The sequence below is a fragment of the Molossus molossus genome, unplaced genomic scaffold, assembly GCF_014108415.1.
Source record: "Molossus molossus isolate mMolMol1 unplaced genomic scaffold, mMolMol1.p scaffold_m16_p_4, whole genome shotgun sequence".
Lineage (NCBI taxonomy): Eukaryota > Metazoa > Chordata > Mammalia > Chiroptera > Molossidae > Molossus > Molossus molossus.
The window spans coordinates 13799145-13821455 of NW_023425377.1; the positions used below are offsets into that span (position 1 = coordinate 13799145).

The following is a 22311-nucleotide window of genomic DNA, read 5'->3' on the forward strand; positions in this document are numbered from 1 at the left end:
TGGGGAAGAGTTCTTTGGATAGGCATAGTAATAAGTTTCTTCCTCTGGGGCAGGTAAAAGGTCGACATGTCTGAAGACTGACAGGAAGACCAGTGTGAAATGCATGAAAGATAAAATGAGGTCAGAGGCAGTAGCCTGGGTGCAGATGATGTTTGTCTAGGCGAAGGTCATAGTAAATGTGAAAGATAACACTGGACATTGTATTGAGCATCTATTTTGTTGTTGTCGTTTTTAAGTGAAATTGGATTTTACTTTCTTTTAAGTTCATTATCCTTTTTATAGATATTTACTGTCATGATGATGATGATGATGATGATGATGATGAGTTATACCATATAGCTCTTCATGCTTCTCAATCATTTTCATGTATGCCACTGGTTAACCTAGCCATCCGCCTACAGGGAGGTTGGGTCGTAATCCTGATCTGTGGTCCAGGCAGGTTGGGGAAGGAGGTGCATCAAGGGAGAGTCAAAGGGTAGGGATTCCACAGCGTTTCTGATTCCTCATCTCAGAACCCCCACTTCACATAGGTTAGGACGATGGCACGTAGTCTACTCTGTTTAGATGGAGAGTGATATTAAAATGTAAAGATTATCACATTAGGAAAAGCAAAGTGTTTCCAGGGTTTTTAAGAGGAGGACATGATAGCAAAACTCAGCCTGCCAGAGAGAGCTTTACCCTTGGCCAACCTCTGCATTAGGCCCAGTGCCCAGAACTGCAATAACTTTAGGTGGCCACGGATACGCTTCAATTTCTTTTAAAGAAAAGAAATGAATATAAATATCAATGTTTGCAATATAAGTAAATTTATATATATATCTATATATATACATACATATATATCTATGTTGATAGATATATATCTATATCTCTATATATATCTATAGATGTGTATATATATATTTTCTGGGAATGGCCCACAAAGGCAAAAGTGCCGAGGGTTCACCATAAAAGTCATAAGGCACCCCTGCTCGACTGACCCACGCCCCAAGGTAACCAAGCTTGGGTGTTTAGTCCAAATTTGCATTTGTCCAAAGTAAAATATCCTGAGATGTAAAATGAAGGTTGCATTTTTACACAAACATGAAGCTGCCTAAAATTAGATGTGAGTCATGCCCCTCATTCTCTGAACCAAAGCTCCTTAAAGTGACCCCTTGTGTCCGGAGTGAGTGATGCAGGAAAAGATAGTGTTCCCTGGATTTCCTGTGGGTACCCTGTGTGCTCCAGCATCATTTCCAGACCAATCTACAATCAGATATCATTTTAAACAAAATTTTCCAGAAGTTTGAGAGAATATATTTGGATATATATATTTGGATATATATATTTGGATATATATTTGGATATATAGTAGATATTGCTTCCTTTGTGATACATTTAAGAGGGACAGATGGATGATTTTGGAATTTATTTTCATTGCCTTTTCTTTTTAAATTGTGCTTGTCCTCATTGACTGCTTTTAATTGCACTAACCTTTAACTAGTTAATTAATTAATTTTTATGAGGCAGGTGCACTAAATAATTTCTAAAGTTATTTATTCAGAATCCACTTGACTTTCTAGTATGCCTTCTCATTCGCAAGGCACCAAGCCTGATGGTCCGTCAGGATACAGTCATTTATTAAATCCTTACTAGATCTAGCACGTCTTATTGTCGGAATAGGATCTGAACCTCTTCCTTTAGAATCAAGGCCTTATTTTATATTTTCTTCGAAAAGCAGTTAAAAGATGTCAAGTGCATCATGCACATTGACTTCGGTTTCCTGGCCTTGTGAAGAAGGCTTTGTCCCCAACCCGCAGAAAGTGTCATTTGGCAGCCAGAATCTAAGAGAGTGGAAAGGAAAACATCTGCCGTCCCTAGCTTGGTTCTTACCAACGTATGGATGAAATAACTTCAGATGCTTCATAAACATTTATTACACAGCGTTCTACTAAATTATTGAAAAGTCCTCTTGTTTATTCTCTTCTCTGATATGTTGGCAAGAAGTTTGTTTCCAACATCGGGACAGAGCACTTTTAGCCACGACTGCCTCCGTTTCTTCACCTCTGAATCATGCTAGTTGGGCCAGGACGGACAAAGGACCTTGCAGTAAATGCACCGCCTCTGCATCCTCTCGTGCCAACGGCAGGCGCTGCTCAGTAGTCACGGCGCTCGCTCCCACCGAGCACGTGCCGTCTGAGCCTGCCTTTCAGGGTCAGGTCTTGTCTGTTTAATTCCCCACAGTCTTAAACCCCTTTCCTGAGGCCATCTTCTCTGAAACTTAAACACCAAAGGGACATTGAACGCCTGATTATTGGAATCTTGATCCACCCGATGGACATTTATTGAGTCCTGCGTTGTATTAGGCTTTATGGTAGGAAATGCTGAACAAAATAGATCCTACTTCTATGGAGTTTACAGGTCTCCAAATAAGACCAATGTTAACCAAGAACTAAAACTAGTGATTCTTCCCGTGATAAATAGCATGAAGTAAATGTGTCTTGTGATAAAAAAGATTGATGCAGATGTTGATGAGCTCATCAGGGAAGGCTCTAGGAGGTGATATTGATGCTGAGATGTGGACAGATTGAAAAAAAAACAGCAATGGAAAAATAAATGCCAGCACAGGAAGGGAAGAATGGCCCAGGCAGAGAAAAGAACCACCTGCAAAGGCTCGGAGGTAGAAAACATTACCTATTGTTCTTTAACTTCACTTTTCTTCCATGAGACACTATTTGTTTGCTATTGACTAGCCATGTCCTCCTCCCTAAAATACATTCCATTTTCTTCAGAGTGACAGTGTGCCCTGTTAAAAATATTTCTTCCCGGTCTCCTTTGCAGCTACTATGGGCAATGTGATACAGCTCTGATTAACGAGACGTGAGGTGTCTGTTAGAGTTCTAGGGAGAGCTCTGCAGGCACTACTATTTTCTTCTCTACCCACTCTTCTGTTCCTCTTTATCTGGAGAGCAGATGCTGTGGCTGGAGCTGTGGCAGCCATCTTGTGATTAGAAAGAACATCCAAGGACATCTTAAGATACCATCCTTGTCAAGATGCTGAACTAATCAGCAGTCAGCCAACAATCACTTACCTTCATGCATCTTATATGAAAATTTAAACCCCACCCTTTGTCAGCTATACCCACTGCTTGAAAGTATTTCTGACTAATATACTGAACCTATATTATCCAAAACAATACATTTTGGGAAAAGGGGGCGCCATTAATAGTTATACCAGGATATTAGTTATACCAGTATAAATCAATATTGCCCCAGGCAAACTATGATGCATGATATGCCTACCTATAAGGCTAATGTGTGGGTTAGATGAGCTGATGCATGTACAAATACTTACTCTATGCCTGTCATACAACTAACACATAATATCGTTGTTAAAAATGAAACTGGTAATCAAGAGAAAACATAATAGTCCATGACACAGAACATTCATTAAAATGAGAAATGAATGGGAAGAAGGGATTTATCACTAAAGATCTATTTAGTTGATAGGTTTTGAAGCAGTATATCATTGGGCTTCAGTACAGAAGGAGATTTATAAATAGAGAAATGTGTCCCTCCATGACTAGTGCTGTTAGGAGCCTGAAAGTCCTCTGCTATTGTCTTTGCTTGCTGTCTTCCTACACTACCACTATTTTTTTTTTCTATGAGTCATATACCTTCACGGAAATAGTTGCTTGGACTGCCTGTCTAGAGTGAACAGAAAGCTGGTTAGGTCATCCAGGAGTTGACTCAATGCTTGCATGTAACTCCCCTGCAGGCGACCAGGAATACATTATTCCCACACGCTTTCTGCATGCACACCAGTTGAAAACAGAAGGGTAGAGGAAGAACGGAGAACCTGTCTCTGTTGGCCACTGTTCTCTGGGCTCCTCTATGTTGTGCCCTCATATTTAATAACAGAAACCCAGAAAATTATTATAAAATGGATTTATCTAAGAAATCTTTAAAAGCATTAATGTATACATGAATTCCCTGCTATATTAAAATGGATCTATAACATTCCTAAGACATAGATCAGGGTAAATTCTTTCCTAGCTACATCTTTTAGGTGAAAGCTTAATTATTTAAAAAATAAAACCAACCAACCAACAAACAAAAAAAACAGTTAATTATTGTCCTTTGGCAACTACTAGTATTTCTATCTGATACCCAAGCTGGTTTACTCTTAATGTCCAACAGATGTCAGTAATGATAGAAAATAAACACAATCATCTCCATTTATTGGAAAGAAAAATGTTATCTATGAGGTTCAAGCATCCATATTCCAGTCGTTTTTCTAGGAATACAACTTCAACAAAAATATATTTTTTTCTCTAAATAGTTAAATCCATTCTCTCTAGTCCAGGAGATAGGGAATAACCCCTTTCTCTAATAACATTAAAATGGGAAGTCAAAAATTCTTACTTATAAAAAGCACTTGCAGAAAATCACTATTTAAACTTTCCTGATGCTCTTTATCTGTCTAACAAACACAACTCATTGGAGATCTCTTGCTTAAAGACTTAGGCCTCTCATAAAAAAAATTAAAAAAATAAAATAAATTTACTCACAGCTTCCAAATTTTAGTGGGCAGGCATGGGCATCCATAGGGAAGTCCTCCAAATGCATTGGGCATTCAGCTCTCACTGTCAGCCTTATCATTTAAGGAAAATATAGGACACAAAGAAGAGCCCTATAGATTAGATTCTTCCTGATACATATGATTGTGATATTATTAACTGTAGCAAATATAGCAACAAAGCAGGAGAGACAGGCACAAACTGTAGCACTATATTGAGATGTTAATCATCAGATGATCTAAAAAAAATTATTTACAACCGTGGCTGGATTCTATCCATTTTGTTGTTGTTCTGAGAAAGTATGTGACACCTGATTCTCTATGATGGGTAAGCATTGCTGATGTTTTCCCAAACAGTTAGCATCAACTAATCCACCTAGCTATACAGCATATCTTTTGAGGATGAGTCTGACTGTAAGCAAATAGGTACTTGCAAAAACACTCATTTATCCTTGGTTGAGAAGAAGCCATGGATAGGAAAGAAAAGAAAAGAAGAGAATTTCTCCTTTCCTAAGTGCAGCTCTCCCTACCTCCTTCTCGAAAATAGCACCAAATGCATACAACAAAGCAGTCGGTGAAGCAGGAGCTAGGTCCTCAGGCTTTGCATCACTGAGATTAATGTAAGTGTCCTTAAGAGTGGATATGAGACCTCACAGTATCACAGCCGTTTAGTTTTGTTTACAAATCCACGGCCCGATTGCAGCCAGGGCTCTGCTGAGCCTCCCAGGAGTCCCTGTCTCCTGGGAATGTGAGTTCTATTCATGTTTTAAAATGAGTACTCAAGAAAGGAATTCGCTGAAATATTGTTGCTCCTTCGGTGGAATTAAGAGGAGATTTATGCCCCAATTCCTCACATGATCTTTAGAAAATATATTTATCCATATTGATGCCATTGTAATTGGCTAGTTATCAGTAATACAAAAGGAGCGAAAGAAAGGCCAGACATGGCCGGTTTTGCTCAGTGGTTAGAGCGTCGGCCTGCGGTCCAGAGAGACCTGGGTTTGGTTCCCGCTAAGGGCATGTACCACTGCTGTAGTTTGTACCGGCCCTGGTTGGGTCGTGTGAGAGGCAGCCACTCAATGTGTCCCTTTCACGTCGATGTTTCTCTCTCTTTCTCTCTTCCTCCCTCTCTTCCTCTATCGCAAGATAAATGCAAAAAAGAAAAAAGAAAGGCCAGACAGTATAGGCATTGGCATCTGGGCAGCTTCACCAGGAAGCTGCAATTTTACACTCCCATGCAAATCACCGGCCCATTCCCTGCAGGCCACTGGGAATAAAAGGGTCCAATAAAGGGGAGAAAAATGCATGCGCTATAAAGCCCAGATGACACAGGGAAGGTTCCTGTCAGTCAAAACTGGAAACAGAGATCACGGGCTAGAGTAGGCAGTGCCATCGCAAGCCCGCAAAAATAGGGGAATAGGGGAATATTCCTATAAAAATAGGGGAATACATAATCCATCAAAGGAGTTCATTCTCTTGGCTGTCTTGCATTCGCCCATGTTTCCTCCACGGCCATGTGGCTCTGTAGACGCCCCGTGCAATGGACTGAGGAACTGCAACTGTGAGCACAAGCTAAGCTAGCCTGGTGCTGCACTGGACACTGCTCCAGGATGGAGTGAAATTCTGGACACTGACTCTGATTCTAGCTCTGCTGGAGCCACAGCTGAACTTCTTCCTGGGGGGGACAAAGGGAAATGGGACCTTGGAATCTCAGGGGTTTGTTCCACATAAATAAAACTTTCTACAACACTTCATTCTCCTGATGGGGCCTCTGGAATCTCTTATTCTGGTGATACCTCAAGAACCCTACTTCTACCAATAACAATATTCCTAAGCTCAAGAAATGTGGTAGGATAGCTTTATAGCCAGTAAAATCAACGAGTGACTATACTACTGATAAAAGCAAATACGAAATGTGTAAATTAATTATTAAACTTGCATCCTTAAGTCAAACTGTTAAGGAAGGTGTTAACACATTAGCAAAAGTGGTGAGAAATTTGGAACATGGGAGATACAGGCTAATTTTTTGTGAAGAACATTGAATACAATAGAAACCATTACTTGGTAAACATTTCAGTATATGCCACCAGCTACCCAGAAAATTGGCAGCTGGGAGCAATGAAGACTGGACTTAGGGTCAAACACAAATGTAGGGTATTTTATAGGGTAGAATATTTCAAATTTCAAATTTCAAATATCAATAGATCCTGCTTAGATGCTCTGGAAAGGTCTCAACACACTTGTCTACTGATCTTCTATTTTCTCTCTCTTTTTTGGATTTTTCCGTTTTTAAAGTCCTATTATACTTTTACTAGCTGAATCTAAAATCTAAAGTGGTTCTTAAAGCATATGTTCTGTCATTTTCATTTGAATATTTATGTATCCGAAGCTGGGAATTCTGGGAGCTTTCTCCAAAGACAAAATATCACTCTATTCCGATGCTAAACAAAATCCACCAAGTCTAGGATTTTGCCTTCATTACCTTTGCATACCAGAGGGATAGTTAGATAGTTGAACTACCAAGTGCTAGCCAGATCCACAAAAACATTTTAAGAGTCAGCTGGGTTGAAATAACTGCATTTCCTAAGAATGAGTCCCAAACAATTCTTAATTTCTCATAAATTATAGATAGTTTTAAATATCTCTTTATTTTATTTAAGAATTTTCTAAATTTTATTTGAGTTTTGTTTCCTTCATCCAACCATAAACAAACTATTGGGATTAGGTGCTAGGCTTTCTGGTAATCTCAAATTGTGGGAAATGTTTATAAAGCAAAACTATGTAACAGTCTTCAATTTAACAAAATTTAAAATATCTTTAGTCTCAATCTGACAATATCATTGTGAATTCCTAGGCATCTTCAGAATGTATGCTTCCACATGAATGTATCATTTTTAAGAATTTTTAAATTTCCTTTGTGTTTTTTTTCTCTTCCTTTTAATTAGAAACATTTTCAGATATGCACCTTGAAAGAGCTTTCAGAAATTTAATCTAGATCTTCCTGTAATGCAGTAATATATGAGGTTAATTGTAAAGAGAAGGAAGTTCCTCCTATCACATTAGAGCATGTGGGAGAAATACATTGAATTACTTAATATACATTGTAAACACTTTTATTTTTCATTTTCTCTAGTCATTTTATTTGACACATAATACTTGTGCAATATTTTACCTAGTTTATTTTTCATAGTAGAGTAATTTGTAAAGTTGAATAATGGGGAAAAAAAGGAAACCAGATGCCCTACCATGGCCATCAGCCTGACGATCACCTACCCGCGGAAAAGAAAGAAGGGCAGAAAGATTCACAAATGCAAACATCCTTACCTCATGGTGTACAACAAGGTACCATCCTCCGTGATCCTCAGGAGTTTGTTGGGCATGGTCATGTTGTGAGCCACTGACTTCTTTCCATTGTGAAAAAAAGTATCTGGAGTCCAGATCTTACTCGCCATTAGGTTATTTAACCGGAGAACTGTCATGGGTCCTTTAAATTTTAACCTCTCATCCTTCCAGCTTTGACGGAAAAATACATCTATTGTATATTCCTAGGTGATTATGGAAAATGGCAAAGAAGTTACTGTGCTGTATTTTGCAATGCAAATAGCTTGCACAGACAAAGCACAATTTTTGCAACTTGAGAAGCAAAATACGAGCTCGGTGATGTTTCTAGAAGTTAACGTGTGGTGGCCTGCACATGTTGATGTCAGGCGAATCACTGGTTGGCATAATCATTTTATGAAATATCTTAAATGCCTGAAACATGTCTTGGTCTGAAAAAGTCTGCTGATTATCTCTTCCCATAAGTGAAAGGAAAATAACACCCTACTCCCACCCACCTCCACTACGTCAGCACTTGAAGAGATAGAATATCTTACAAATAAAAATGAAAGTCATGGTGGAGGTTATTACATCTGAGAATTTTTTAATGAGATGATTCCAATTGTAAAGATAAAGCACAGTGTTTTGGGGGGTCCTTCATGGTCTCTGAAAACCTCACACTCAATCCCAAATTATCCATGGTTCCATTGTGGGTGTGACCATCCTATCTCCTTTTTAGCTAAAGTAAACATTTTTTTTAATCATAGATAATGTATGTAGACTTTCAATTCTACATAATGAAGACGAATATGAAAATAAGAGATCTGTTTCACTGGTATTTTGGATCTTTTCCCAAAACACAAAGAATATAGAATATGCGGGTGTGTGAGAGTGTGTAAATGGGAGTGTGTGTGTGTATAGGACACATGAGAAACATGTGAAGCTATCATCATTCTCAGCCAGGGACTCTCTTTATTTGAACACACACAGCATTCCTTGTGGCAATACCCAGTGACAAACACCTGCTAATCTGAGAACAAGCAATGTGACATACCAGCTCCTAAAATTGAAAAGGGTAATATCCGTCTTCCTTGCAGGATTTGCTACACTGACACTAAATTTGGAACTCAGTGGTCTGAAATAAAGATTACAGCATTTTCCATTCATCTTAGCATGCTCCAAACAAGGAGGAAGACGGACTTGAAAACATCATGCTACATTTTCTTAATCCCCCAGAACCCTGATGCATCAGAAAGCTGCTGCTGTTTTAAATCTTATACATTTCAACTTTTTGACATGCAAAATAAGTAATGTCTGTGTTCAGGCATTATGAGCGTGAGTTCAACTACCTATCTCTTTCTCCAACTTCTAGCGAGATTGGATAAAGACCGAATGAAAGTGCATCCTTCTGGCACCCGTTTGGCATTGCTGAGCCCTCACTGATAAGTAACCAACAGTTATTATTGGATAGTTCACGATGCACTAAGCATAGTGTGAAATTCTGATTGAGGCAAAAAAAGAGAGAACTCCTGGACACAGCAGTGTGGTGATTGCGGGGTGGGGTAAGACGGAGAAGTGGGAGAGGGCACAGAGGGTATAAATGATGATGGAAAAAATTAAATTAAATTTTATTTTTTAAAAAAGTGTAACATGATGCCAGCCTATCTTTGTAGGCAAGAGAAGTCCCCTTGTTCTTGTCTGGCAGTGTCAGAGGAGAGGCACTGAGATACATGAGGTGGGAATCGACGCACCACGAATCATTTGTTTAAGCATCTGTTCGATTCTGCAGAAGCAGGAGTGGTTTGACTCGAATGCAGTGAGAAAAACTCTTGGAGGAGTGGGATGGGCAGAGAATCGTGTTTTCCGGAGGAGAGAAACGGGGAGGGAGCCGGGGGGTTCCATCAGGAAGTGGTGCAGGGTACCAGTGCTCGCCAGGGCGGTGGAGGGCATGGATTTGCTCCACACTGTGCATGTTCTCGTCTCTGTACAGGCCAGTGTGTGAGAAAGGGAGATGCTAATGCGGATATTTCCATTATTCAGGACTCAGCCATGTCTGCTCTATTCTCTGTCCAACTGAATGACTTTAGCCCGGTTACCAGCAGAGGGAATGGCCACTTGTAAATCCAGGTTCCAGGGATGTCTAAACTGACCGAATCCCCATGAATCTAAAAATTGTGTTCCTTTTTTTTGCTTGTTCCAAGGGTATTTCTGAAAATAAATGTTAATGTAGGATAAACTTCAAATATATTTATTATCAAATCCTTGAAAAAATCTATACAAAATTTAGTGATTTAAAAAATATGTCAAGCTCTGGCAGGTTTTGCCCAGTTGTTAGAGCATTGGCCCATGGACCAGTGAGTCTCAGGTTCGATTCTAGTCAAGGGTACATGCCTTGGTTGCAGTTTGTCCCCAACCCTGGTCGGAGTTGTGTAAGAGGCAGCCAGTCAACGTGTCTCTCTCACATCGATGTTTCTCTCTCTCTCTCTCTCCCTCTCTCTTTCTCTCCTCCCCCCTCTTCCTACTCTGTCTAAAGATAAATGGAAAAATATCCTAGGGTGAGGATTGAAAAAAATGTCAAGCCCAGCTGGTGTGGCTCAGTGGTTGAACATCAACCCCATGCACCAAGAGTTTTCCGGTTAGATCCCCAATCAGGGCACATGTGGGCCCAATCCCCAGTGTGTGTGGGGGGGGTGGATGCAGGAGGCGGTCAGTCAGTGTTCTCTCTCATTGATGTTTTTATCTCTCTCTTCCTCTCCCTTACTCTCTCTCTAAACATCAATAAAGAAAAAAAGTTTTTAATTAATAAAAAATAAAAATATGTCAAAACTTGAAAAAATTCAGACATTTACATGAATGTCATGTCTACCACCAGCTTTACTTACTGGTGCTAATTGAAGACAATGAAATGTCCAAGTTCATTTAAGATATTCTCTTCTCAAATATTGTGTTTGTCACATAAATGTGCACACGCACACACACACATGCACACACACACAGAGGGAGCAAACTAACTAGACATGTTTTCATTTCCATTTCCCCCTGTTAGAAGTGGAAATGAAAACTGAAATAAAAGGAGTTGATAGTGATCAGCCCCTGCCTCATCAAGAGTGTAACTATTTGGTCGCCCCGTCCTGAGGACTGGCCCTGCAGTGTTGCCATGGCAGCAGCAGGTGGCTCCCAGCAGCTACTGCAGAGCATGACCTTGCCCCCATGGTAACAGTTCAGAGACCAAGGGGGGCCAGAGCCCCTTCTTGCAGAAACTGGAACAAGAGGGAGGAGAAGGCAGAGCCTTATGGTCACGAATATAAATTCTAAACCTGCTAACTCGAGCTGAATCATCTGTGCTGGCTGAACAGGCTGAGGTCGTTTTCCTACCTTCTACCTTCGCTAAACCTCAGCTTCCTGATGGGGGTGAGGGCTGCACTTCGCTCACTCACTTGGCTCACTTGCCCATTCTGAGAAGTTCGTTTTGAGAAGTCAACAGCTTGCCAGAATGTCTGGACCACAGGAAGCTCTCAGTAAATGTTGGATGTTATTATATGTCTCCTGTTTAATTATTTTATTTTTATGAACACGCATTTATCACGGATTTATGTGGCTGGGAATGAAAAAGTGCCATTTCTTTGGAAGGGTGGTAGGACAGAGAACCGGGGGGAAGCGAGAAGGTGATCACAGCAAGCATAGCACCGAGCGAAGGAGAGTCTCCGCTCCACAGAAGGCTGTCTGGACACGCGGGAAGGATTTGTCCAGGGTACAAGTTCCAGCCCCACCACTCAAGTGACAAGTCTTTCCAAGTTACCTGTTCGACCGAGTAGGTCCCTCGAGAGTGTGAGGCTCATGTTGCAGACTGGGACACAGCATGTCACGTTCCTAAATAAGGGTAGTGATGAAGTGTTCCCGCCTGCACTGCTCACGGCCATCTGTGTGTGTGCTGATTTACAACATTTTCAGCACCATGGAGAGCAGGCTGTAGGATTGTACTGCCTGGATATTTCTGTCAGAGCCTAGGGCCTTGGGGATGTGCTGTTTGATTGCTAATTAATGGTTTTTAAAACAAACTGAAGGAGTTGCCCTAATTTTATTTTCTATTCCAGTTGAAGTCAGATGCTTAGGGAGCTGCGGAGTCTCTAGGGACAGACAGTCTGGGTTCAAGTTGCTACCTAGCTGGGTCACTTCGTCCTCTAGGAAGTGTGGATAATGAGAATACTTAGCTAAAATGTTCGGTATGAGGATTCGGTGAAATGGTCTATAAAACCCGTAGCATGGTGCCTACCCTATTGTAAGCATTCAGTAATGTTGAGTGTTGGAATGGTTGTTATTAATTAGATACTTTGTTCGTTCCCACTTTAAAAACTACGGAGCTTTTCCGGCCTTAAAAAATAGCTTTGTCATTCTGCCTTCTGATTTTGATAGCTTCTAAATCATACTGCTCTATCTTATGCATAATTCTACTACAATGTGGTTTACATGATTAATCTCTCAGAGTGGGCAGGCTCAATTGCTACTACCCACTTAGCAAGTCAGTTGCAGACCTATGGCTAGTTTAATTACAAGAAAATATTTCAAATGTTGTCTGGTTCCGGAGTTTTAGGCAGTAGGGAGTATCATTGGTTTAGATGCCCTTCCCCTTCTTCCTAGCTGAGCTTTGACCAAAGGCCATGTATGAGAAGTAATTCATGCCAATCACAGGTTTAATGGTATATCAGAAATCCTATTGTGTCCTTCTAGTCTAAGACCAAAATACTCCTTGGTTCCTTAAATCACAGGTAATCTGAAGCAATAACTCAAAGGCATGACGAATATTTTTTAAAAGAAAAGTTTTTGATTGCCTAGGGCTTTATTTGGGCATTGTCTTTTTACAACTTCTGTTGGGCATCCAGTCTCTGTGGGGCAACGTGCTAGGTGCCAGGGGCAGAGCAGCCATTTATTATTATTATTATTATTATTATTATTATTATTAGAAATAATATAATTGTCAGAGTGTGACGTCTATAATGTTTCATTTTATGTCGTCTCTCGACGCTTCCATTGTTTAGAAGAGAGCTTCACCAGTGTAAGACACCTGAATACTCTCCATTCCCTTACCCTCTTCTATTGGGGGAAGAGGGGAGGGAGGAATAATGTAATTTGATGGTTAAATTTGGAAGGGAAATCAATCTTGCCTGTCTCAGCATCTTCCTCTTGTCTTTACCATTTTGGATGCTGGCTGTTCCTAAGACACACACGTTTTCATGTGTTCCTGCGTGCTAGCAGGGTTACACCTACAGTCTACACTCTAGCAGAGGGAGGCCAACACTGCCTGTTGACTGGAGGGGTCAGTCGGGTTGATCCTGATGTTTACTCTGAAAACCCACCTTTCTGCAGAGATAAGCCACCTTCTACAATGTCTTCATTTTTAGTAATAAAGGTGATTTTCTCATATTCCATATTCCCTACTTTATTGTCTTATTTTTCCCAAGGTTTGGAACTCAGGTTGGAAAAGAGTTATTTATTGAGTCCCTTAAGACTTTAATTTTTAAAGATAATGTAGACTCTCAAACCTATCACCAACTGAGTAGAAGGTCAGCACTTATTGTAAGGCAGCAACGCACTGACACAAACAAATGTGTCTTTGATATTTTTTGGCATCCCTTGAGGAAAACAAGACACGTGTGTAAAAAACATAATTTTACAAAGCAGTGCCACATGTGAAGCCAAAAGTTAAATTGTATCTTACAGTCAATAAATGTGATTAGGATGCTGAAAGAGAAAGTCAATTTGACATTGGATTAATTAAAAAATGTTTCATAAAGCATTTGGGTCTTGATTTGGGCTTTTGTGGACGTAGAGGATTTAGATGGGTGCAGAACAGAGGAAATGTCCATGCAGGGTACATACGGAGTTCAGAGGCAAAGATAATATATAGTATTTTCTGAGCACTGTCGATAGATACTTTAGTTACACATCTCATTTAAAACCCCCAACAGTCTTATAGGAGTGGGTAATTATAATAATATACTCACTGCAAGCTTGAGCGATTTGCCCAAGGCCATGCTGCTGAGAGTGGGCTAGCCTGAGTCCTAGAGCTAGTCCTGCTACCCCAAGGGGTACTGTCCCACTCACACACATTATTAAGGTAAAGGGTCAGCATTGAGAGTGGACAAGTTGGTAAAATCATTTACGGGTTGTATGGAATACAGGAAGAGGAGTTTCAATGTGACCTTAAACCTGACTGGGGTATGAAATGTTTTTCAGTCGAAAAGTAGCTGGAGAGAATAGTATTGTGGGAAGACTGGGTTCCCACCCGGGAGGGTCACAGTAGGTCCTCCGAGAGCAGGCCACATAGGAGCAATATGCTGAAGACCACACAGCCGTCAACAGAGGGGTCTGCAGACTGACCACAGTGACCACTGGGCTCCAGAGGAGCAAATCCACAGTCCCACGTGGCTAACTTCGTATTTCCATTCCTTCCCGTCATAATGGCTCGCATTCGTTGAGTGCTTATTATATGCCAAGAGTTTTTAAGTGCTTTTCATGTACAAATTTACTTAATACTTGGGATCAGCCCATGAAGTATCATCATTACTTCCATCTTGCACATGAAGAAACCGAGGCGGAAAGATATTACTCAAGGAAACATCTTTAGAAATGGAGGAGCTGGGGTCATAAATCCAGGCATTCTGGTTCAGAAGTCTGTCCTGTTACCCACCACCTTGCTGTCTCTCATGTGCTCCGCTGACTCAAATTGGCCTTGTTGGTACATTTTATAACCTGTTTTAAGATCTAAAGTATTTGATTACCCTGACCCAGCATTTCCCAACGTTTGACTCACAGAGCATTCGTTCTACAAAGTGTCAACAGGTGTTGCATGAAGAGAAAGGGTTTGGGACAAGTGCAATTGAAAAACACTAGATGATGTAAAGTTAAACAGGCTTCCTGACCTCAGGGCCTGTCAGGTTTCCAGCCTGCCAAGGTGGGTGCACTGGCAAGTTCGCACGTTGGGAAATGCTGGTCTAAGTAGATATTTTCTATAACTTATTCTCAATCGTCTGAGCTGCTATGAAGTACTTTAAGAAGGTGTCTACAAAATGGCATTTCACAAGTACTATTTGATTAACACAGCTTTGAAATATTCATAATGATGTATCTTTATGGCCTCCTTGTGATTTTTGCCTATACAGGAGTTTGGCTGTCTTGACTTCGGAAATATCACGTAATACCTGCAGAGCTCTGTGGGTGGGCCAGTTCTCATCAGATGGAAGAGAGATTCGTGTTAACCATTGAAACAGGTATGTATTAATTTAATTCACACTCTTGGTAATAATTTAATGAATGTCTTTTGTAATGAAGCTGACTATTTCTTACAGGTATATTTTAACTGTTTCTCTGTCGAATTCTGGTCAAGTATTCATTCAGATTTTATACTCACGTCCCCTTTTTAGCCAAATGTAATTCAGAAATCATGATACTTACGGCGATTCGGCAATAGTGCTGGCTCTTCAGACTCCTAGCATCCTTGGAGTGGATGAGAGACCCAAAGATATCGCCAAGCTATTTCAAGTGGTTCCCTACATACTTCATTTGTATTTTTCTTTCAAAAAGTAAATTTAGAAAATATCCCAAGAAAGCCAAAAATGCAGTGTCACATACCATATCGTCAACATGTCCTCCTAACTAAAACGGGAGATAACTCCTACTCACGCCGTTTGGCCCCCAGAACACAAACCAAGGCAAAGGGGTCATTTCAGGGACAGAGAGAAAGAGGACCGCGGTGATTGTTACCCACAAATAGTCTTGGCATGGGGAGCAACTGGGTACTTTCTACTATATAAATATTATGTGAACGTCATATATTACATATTATACACACAGAGAGACCCAAAGATATCGCCAAGCTATTTCAAGTGGTTCCCTACATACTTCATTTGTATTTTTCTTTCAAAAAGTAAATTTAGAAAATATCCCAAGAAAGCCAAAAATGCAGTGTCACGTACCATATCGTGGTCCGAAACGGGTCCGAAACTGGTGACGAAGATGTCGGTCTTCACTTCCGTGACCCGCTCTGGTGAAGCAGAAAATTGGGACCGTGAATGTCTACCAGCAGCCCTTGTTGGATCTCACCACCGCACACTCACACCCGAATGGGACGGTTATTGGCTTTGATTAGCTATTTCTGAAATTGGTCCACTGTGGATTCCTGATACCTGACTGCTTACACATGAAATTTCACAGTTAATATTTTTCAATGGTGAACAGACCCTAAATATGCTACTTTGCGAGGTAGAAACTTTATGGAGATGTCAGCTGCTGCTTAATGAATTCTTCGAGAATGGACACACTTTCCTAAATGATACCAAAGGCATTTCACATGGTAATAAAAATGTGTTGGCCTATGGGCGTGGTGTAAGCTTCAATATTCTTACCCAGCTCTCCAGATCCTTTGGGTATTTAGGCTGCTCTGGGGAAGTACGGACCGCATGGTAGCAAGCTTTAGTAACCCTTTATGGGCTCAAGAGTATGTTTTATAAACGATTGCTTTCTGTCACTAAATCATAACTGAATTACCCAAATTACTCCTGGAAAAATCTGACAAGCCATGTAAATATCTTCAATTTTGAGCATGAAAAGAACATATTAGGGCACAGAAAAATTCATTTAATAGATTCCATTTGAAGTTCAATGTGATTTTATTTTATTGGTTTCTGAGGCTTATATATCAGACAATAAAACATATTATAGCCCTGACTGGTTTGGCTCAGCGATTGGAGTGTTGGCCCGCATTCCAGAGAGACCCGGGTTCGGTTCCTACTAAGGGCACATACCTTGGTTGCAGTTTGTCCCCAGCCCCAGTTGGGGTTGTGTGGGTGGCAGCCACTCAATGTGTCCCTTTCACGTTGATGTGTCTCTCTTCCTCTCTCTCCCTCCCGCTCTGATTGAATAAAAAAATGGAAAAATGTCCTCGGGTGAGGATAAAAAAAAAAAGAAAAGAAAACAGATGACTTTGTAATTTTCAGCTTTAGCTCTGAGAAATAACAGCTCAGCATATTAAGCAATTCATTTCATTTATAGGGGCACGTATCTTTGGTATAGGACATTAAAGTAGTGATCCGATTTATGCAATAATAAATTTTTTTTGAATATCAATTTTATCCCTGTACAATTCACTTTTAAACCATTAGTACTCTCAGACTAAATTTCTTTCAAAGAAGTCATTATATAGTACAAATAATGTGTACTTCAAAATATAAAATAATTTGGAGGTAGCTTGGCCAGTGTGGCTCACTGGTTGAGTGTCGACCCATGCACTAGGAGGTTGCCAGTTCGAATCCTGGTCAGGGCACATGCCCAGATTTTGGGCCAAATCCCCAGTGGGGGGCGTGCAGGAGGCAGCTGATCAATGTTCTCTCTCATCGATGTTTCTCTCTCTCTTTCCCTCTCCCTTCCTCTCTCTCTAAAATCAATAAAGAAAAAAAAAATATATATATATATATATAATGATTTGGAGGTAGAGATAGTCCCTTCAATAACCAATGCAATATATATTGGTTTGATTTTGCAAACAATTTGGCTCCAAAATGCTTAAGAGCCAGTCGACATCAGAATTATCTGGGGTTTATTCTTAAAAAACTTCAAAATGGAGGATATAGTTCAAGACACTAAGTAGAGTTGTGTTTTTAGAACTCACTTCCGACCTCAGTTTTAACATTTCTGCACCACCTGTGTAGCTTTGAGGGCCGGACAGCTCTCAGCTCTCAGCAGTCAGTCTGCTGTGTCAGCCGCTTGCCCCTCACGTGGGCTCCCATGCTTGCAGGCCCCTTCAAGCAGTCCTTTGTTTCTGCGGTTGATTTTTATTTCTCTCCAGGTTACAAACTGAAAACCTTATGGTGAACCTCTTAAAAATCTGAGGGACATCTATGGAATTAAAATTATATCCACTCTTGCCCGGCCGGTGTGGCTCAGTGGTTGAGCATCAACCCAGGCACCAAGAGGTCGCTGGTTCGATTCCCAGTCAGGGCACATGCCCAGGTTGTGGGCCCGATCCCCAGGGGGAAGCATGCAGGAGGCAGCCAATCGATGTTTCTATCTCTCTCTCTCTTTCTCCTTCCTCTCTCTCTAAAATCAATTAAAAAATTTATATCCACTCTTTTACTTTGATTAGCAGGGATCTATCATTAAATGCATGCTCATTTGGGAAGTATATGAACCCCTGTCTGTGCTGGGCAGCCTGGGGCAGCTCTCCTGGTCTCCTTTGTCTCTAGTACCGACTTCTTGAGTACGGGGAGGGTAAACTTTCTGCACTGCAAGGCATTTCCCTACAGTAGCTAGCTTTACAAAACTTGGCTTACCAGATGTTTTCGGAGCAACCCGTCTGTTTTCTCTAGCATGATAAAGTGCTCTGAAGATGAGACAGCCACTTGCCAAGTGGATGTGCTATTGCCCTCTGCTGTTTTTAGCTTTCTATATAAGCAACAAATTATAAAGGCCAAGAAGCCCATTTGTAAAGATTACTGTACCATTCAAATAAAACATAAAACACGGCTAAATTACATACATTTGTTGCCAAAGTTGTTACTGGGCCATGTAGGGATTAGGCAGAAATGGGAAGCAGGTCACCTCAATGGCTATAACCACATTTTCAAAGTCTGTTTCTCTGTTCTTTGATCTATCCTTGCCCCTGTGTGTATTTATCACACCATCATCTTCCAATGCTTCATCTTAATTCTTACTAGCCACCTCCCTCCAAGATCTCCCAAAACTCACCATTGTAATATCCCGAGGCATGTACCTGACCAAGACCCCTCCCCTCACGCGTCTCTCCACGGTCCCTCTCTCCATGCACCGCGATCCTACAGCTGTCCTTAGAGACATTCTGAGTGTTGCTGCTTATCCTCTTTCTCCTCCGAACATATTCACAAACCCTACACTAAGGTGGCAACATGTCCAAGTCCCCGAACTGAGGGCCGCCTGCGGGACGGTGGGAGTGATGGTTTGGAGGAGGGAGACGCTGCGGCCGCGCAGTGAAATCCGGGCTACCATCTAGCGGTGGGGACGGGTCCTCGGAGGAGGATAGCCACTGCTTCCTGCACTTTCCTTCCTGATAGATTTCCTTGACCGCATGCTCAGGGCTCTGACTTGTCAGCTCAGTGGGTGTCCGGTGGAAAGGAAGGTTTCCATCGCCGGGAAACTCCGCCTGCTCCGTAAGCGTCGGAAATTCATCACGCATGTTAGTTACCATCCAGTGTCTCTAAGAAATTATATTTTAAATAAATGTGCTCAACTTTGTGTATCTGCGTGTTTTTTCAAACTGATTAGGCAATGCTACTCTAAAATAAGTTACAACGCTGGCTGGTTTGGCTCAGGGTTAGAGGGTCAGCCGCGGACCAAGGAGTCAAGGGTTCCATTCGGGTCAAGGGCACACACCTCGGTGGTGGTTGGATTCCGGTCAGGGTCGTGAGGGAGGCAGCCAATCAATGTGTCTCTCTCACACCAATGTTCTCTCTCTCTCTCTCCCTCTCTCTCTCTCTCTCTCTCTCTCCCCCCCCCTCCCACTCCCTCCCTTCCTCCCACTCTATCTGAAAATAAATGGAAAATATTCTCGGGTAAGGATTTAAAAAAAAATTATAAAAGCTTTAGGGTAAGCATGAGGCCAATATAATACATCCTATTGTTTATTAAGAAATAAATAATAAAGTTTTAAAAATATGTCTGTATAGTATAAAGTTGGAAATTTCAGAAAAACATGAAAAAAATAAACATTTCATGGAATACCACCCTCCACATAAATACCCTCTTAATATCTTGATGTATTTCCCTATTTTGTTTCTATTCAAAGATATGCTTAATGGTTACCCTCAAACCACGTTCCCACCGAGTGCAGCGCCAGTGACAAGGAACAGACTCCCTGGACCAAATGTCCGTCTTTCACTGTCGCTCACGGGCAAGTCCCTGAGTGGTGCGTGGAGTGCTGCTGCTTTAAGACAGAAGGGTTATAATCTGGAGCGCAAAGCTTATAATCTGGAGCGCAAAGCTTATAATCTGGAGCGCAAAGTTTATAATCTGGAGTGCAAAGTTTATAATCTGGAGCGCAAAGTTTATAATCTGGAGTGCAAAGTTTTAAGGTAGCCAGAGGCTTGTTGTGGTGAACTTCAGATGGCAAACAGTGGCTAACTCGCTTTCTGGGAAAGAAATGGGGTTCTGAAACCCAGACCTCTGCAGGTTCGGGATCAGGCTGAAACAGAAGAGGGGCTGGTCTGCGTGTTCTCTGACTGAGATCTAGGGAAATGGTGGAAGTACATTATTTTCCCCGTTTCTGGGGAAATTCAGTCATCTCCTCCTCTCCGCTTCAGGTTGGAATCTGCGTGGGGTGGGAGGAGGGGATGTATTTATGTAAACTATTTATTATCTGAGGAGCACTGGAACATTAGAATCTGAATCATCTGCTCTAATGCCAGCCTCTATTGACTTAGTGCTGGGCTCTAAAGTGTTAGTAGAAATACCTAGAAAGTACTCCAAGCCTTTCTGTGGATTACATGAGGGAAAGATACAGTGTATCTATCCTTCCCCAGCCTGTGTGGCTCAGTGGTTGAGCATCAACCCATGCACCAAGAGGTCGCCAGTCTGATTCCCGGTCAGGGCACATGCCCAGTTGTGGGCCCGATGTTCAGAGGAGGACATGTAAGGGTGGCCAATTGATGTTCTCTCTCTCTCTCTCTCTCTCTCTCTCTCTCTCTCTCTCTCTCCCTCCCTCTCCCTCTCCCTCTCTCCCTCTCCCTCTCCCTTACTCTCTCTCTAAAGTCAATAAAGAAAAAAATTTTTTAAAGATATATTTATCCTTCAAAATACTCTGTTTAAGAGCATACAACATGAGTCAGAAACTTCTGATGAAGTTCAGCTAGAATGATAATACACCTAGCCAAAGTTAAACATGAATGAACCCCTTACCTAACTAAGAAATAGTCTGAAAAATGAAAATTATTTAAAATAACTAGGAAGACATGTTAAAAGGAAAGATTAATCAGCATTTTTTTCAATCAAATAATTTCTTCATAATAATCCTGCACTGTCCAATGTAAACAAAGTCAACAGATTCTTTAAATGTATATACATGTTCACATTTTCAAGGGACAAACATGGGATAGTTACGTAAAATAGGATTTGATGATGATTATTCTTCTTACAGTGTTTAGGGAATATCTTCCAATAGTTCATCAATATAAATAAGGTTTTTAGGATAAATAAATCAATTAAAATCAGTCTTTGAATAAGCACACCCTGCAAAGATATGTTTATATATGTAACATACACACACACACACACACACACACACACGGATACATACATACACTGTATTATATACTCTGCTAAGGCAGCAGTAGATCTGTTCTTCTGGGGGATTTCTCACAATGTTGATATCCTGCTAAGTATTGAATAACAGTGATAATTCGCAGTAATAATTCAAAAAGATGATTAGTGTTTGGGGTCAAAATGAGGAAAGCTGGGGAGTATAGTGAGCAGTAGGCACGTTGGATTAAGAGTCAAAACCCTGAGATTTTAGCTGTGGTTTTCTGGAGAACAAGCGGCCTGACGTTGGGTACTACTCTCTCACCTCTCTGAGCCTGGCTGCTCACTTTTTCAATGAAAAAATAATACCTGCACATTGACTGCCTTGCAGTGGGTGAGGGTCACAGACGACTGTGATGCCGGAAACACTGGGAGGTGTCTTTGTTGGGTACATTAAATTTGTCAACAAATGTTTGCTTAGCATTTCCTGTATGCCAGGTGGGTACTGTTCCAGGGAACTAATACATTGCTCAAAAAAGTGCAAATGTTCTCGTTCTTTTGTAGCATAGTTCATAGTCTTTGGGAAAATATGTTTTAGATCGAGCAGGAGCATAGATTAGACAAACAGATAGGTATTCAATGTATTGTTATGTACAAACACATACAAGTTATACTAATTTCAGATTATTGGGAATTCTCTGAAAAAAAAAAAAAAGTGTCTTTTGAAGAGATGACTTTAAGCAGAGACCTGAAAGATGAGAAATTTCAGGGTTGGGCAGATGCAGGGAAAGATTTTATCAAGAAGAGGAAGAACAAGATTCAAGGTCAGTGTGTTCTGTTTAATAAACAAAGTTTGCCCTTGCTGGTGTGGCTCAGTTGGTTGAGTGTTGTTCCATGTGCCCAAGGGTTGCTGGTTTAATACCCAGTCAGGGCACATACCCAGGTTTCGGGTTCAGTCCCAGTGAGGACATGTGTGGGAGGCAACTAATCCATGTTTCTCTCTGGAATTCATGTCTCTCTCTCTCTCTCTCTTTCTCTCTTTCCTTCTCTCCTCCTCTCTCCCTCCCTCTCTTTTTCCTCCCTCTCAAAAATCAATTATAATAAAATCAATACAATTTAATATGTCTGGAGCCTGGTGTTGCTGATGATCATGGTACAAGATGACACTCTAGTGG

General features: G+C 41.0%; 1 protein-coding gene across 1 annotated transcript in view; it reads right to left on the bottom strand.

The window, feature by feature from the left end:
• The window catches only part of GABRA1 (gamma-aminobutyric acid type A receptor subunit alpha1), a 58177-nt gene that overhangs the window by 22485 nt on the left and 13381 nt on the right, over nt 1-22311 (bottom strand). The window contains exons 4-6 of the mRNA XM_036241637.1: nt 15850-15917; nt 7883-8103; nt 4551-4633 (exon numbers count right to left, since the gene is read on the bottom strand). Of these exons, the coding sequence (XP_036097530.1) occupies nt 4551-4633; nt 7883-8103; nt 15850-15917 (372 nt within the window). The remainder of the gene's footprint in view (nt 1-4550; nt 4634-7882; nt 8104-15849; nt 15918-22311) is intronic.